Genomic DNA, 2299 nt, shown 5'->3' with positions numbered 1-2299 from the left:
ATATACTGAAGCATCACATGAAATCACATATATATATCAGCTAAAAATTTTTAAAAAGAAAAACATAGCCACCTGACTTTGTTACAAATTTATTTGCTCAAATATTCCCAACATGATTTCGAAGTGAATTTTATGTCAGTGTATCACTTTTATAGAAATCCTTCCTTTTTGAAATTATATTATATATTTTAGTTTGAAAATTATATATCTGGAAATTATTTTCCATATGATATCGCAAAGAGAAATACCATTGTCTCTACAAGTATTATATGAAAGTTTATATGAAAGTTCATAACAACCCCTCTATTTCTTTCCAGAAGATACAACTGAAGCCAATGGAACAAAAGAATCTAACAATGCCAGCTGAGTTCATTCTGATGGGAGTGACAAGGCAGCATGAGCTACAGCTCCCCCTCTTTTGTCTCTTCTTTTCTATCTACATGATCACAGTGGTGGGAAACCTAGGCATGGTCATTCTGACACAGGTGGATCCTCACCTACACACACCTATGTATTTTTTTATCAAACATTTAGCTTTCATAGATCTTGGCAATTCCACTGTCATTTGCCCCAAAATGTTGGTTAATTTTGTTGTGGATGTAAATATCATTTCCTATTATGCATGTGCTACACAGTTGGCTTTCTTCCTTATGTTCATTATCAGTGAATTTTTCATTTTATCAGCCATGGCCTATGACCGCTATGTAGCTATATGTAACCCTCTGCTCTACAATGTTATCATGTCTCCAAGACTTTGTCTCCTCCTGGTGGGCATTCCATACCTCTACAGTACATTTCAGGCCCTGCTGTTCACTATTAAGATTTTTACCTTGCCTTTTTGTGGCTCTAACATCATCAACCATTTCTACTGTGATGATGTTCCCTTGGTACCTATGCTTTGTTCAGATTCACAGGAAATAGAATTGTTAATCATACTCTTTTCAGCATTTAATTTGATCTCCTCCCTCCTGGTAGTCCTACTGTCTTATACACTGATTCTGTTAGCCATATGTCGAATGCACTCTGCAGAGGGCAGGAAGAAGGCTTTCTCCACCTGTGGCTCCCATCTGACAGTGGTGGTGGTGTTCTACGGGTCTCTACTCTTTATGTACCTGCAGCCCAAATCCACTCACTCGTTTGAAACTGATAAAACGGCTTCTGTGTTTTACACATTAGTGATTCCCATGCTAAACCCTCTGATTTATAGCTTACGGAACAAAGAGGTGAAAAATGCCTTCTACAGGGTATTTAAAAATCAGTGCAAACTTTGTACATAGCAATCAATACATAATATTGATAACATAAACTATGATAAAGGAAAAAGTCACTTGGCAATGTTTATTTGTTCTTGAATGCATTTAAGGTATGAAACCTATATACATATACACGCTTTTATATATTCATAAAGTAATTAACACACACATACTTCGGAGAAGCTGTGGGTGCAGTCAAGACAACCATAATGTGAATATTGCTATAAATTGTGTCACATGAGCATTTTTACTTTTCAAAGCATAAAGAATATGTTCACTCTATACTTTGTTAAGTGTGCAATAGCACTATGTCTGAAAAACAAACATACTTCACGGGCCTGCACTGTGACCAGCAGCTGGTTAAGTTGCTTCCTGAGATGCTGGCATCCCCAATGAATTCTGGTTCAAGTCCCAGCTTTTCCACTTCTAATTCAGTTCCCTGCTAATGCACCTGGTAAAACAGCAGAAGATGGTCCAAGTACTTGGGCCCCTGTAACCATTGTGGTAGACCTCAATGGAATTACAGGCTCCTGGTTTTAGCCTGGCTCAACACCTAGTTGTGTTGTTTTTTTTTTTTTTTTTTTTTTTTTTTTTTTTTTTTTTTGCCATTTGGAGAGTGAATAAGCAGATGGAAGACCTTTCTCTCTCTCTCTCTCTTTCTCTCTCTCTCTCTTTTGGTAACTCTGTCTTTTAAATAAAGAAAACAAATCCTTAAAAGGTACATACTTTAATTAAAAACACCTATCACTCAAGAATGCCGGCAATCACATGAAGCTTCTGTGAGTTGTAATTATTTTTCTGGTAGACAAACTTACTTTGATGTTGATGACTACTGACTGAAGGCTGGGGAGACCATAGCTATTTTTTAAGCTAACGCAACAATGAAGCTTGCTGCACAGATTCTTTCTTTTATGAAAGATTTCTCCACAGTGTGCAATGCTGATAAGAAAGGTACTACCCTAATAGTTGAGTATTATGTATATTGAGGCTATGCTGCTTAGAATGGTAACAATTTAAAATCCACAAACTGTTTATTTCTAGAATTT

At 36.5% G+C, this 2299-nt stretch overlaps 1 protein-coding gene across 1 annotated transcript; it reads left to right on the top strand.

Moving 5' to 3' along the window:
* Positions 1 to 311: 311 nt before the first annotated feature.
* On the top strand, positions 312 to 1277 carry LOC133764258 (olfactory receptor 8K5-like). Its single transcript, XM_062197931.1, has one exon. It carries the CDS (start codon positions 336 to 338, stop codon positions 1275 to 1277), a length of 942 nt encoding a protein of 313 aa, XP_062053915.1. The 5' UTR covers positions 312 to 335.
* The last annotated feature ends 1022 nt before the right edge of the window (positions 1278 to 2299 follow it).

This window comes from Lepus europaeus, chromosome 7 (assembly GCF_033115175.1).
Source record: "Lepus europaeus isolate LE1 chromosome 7, mLepTim1.pri, whole genome shotgun sequence".
NCBI lineage: Eukaryota > Metazoa > Chordata > Mammalia > Lagomorpha > Leporidae > Lepus > Lepus europaeus.
This window is presented reverse-complemented; position numbering and strand designations above follow the sequence as displayed.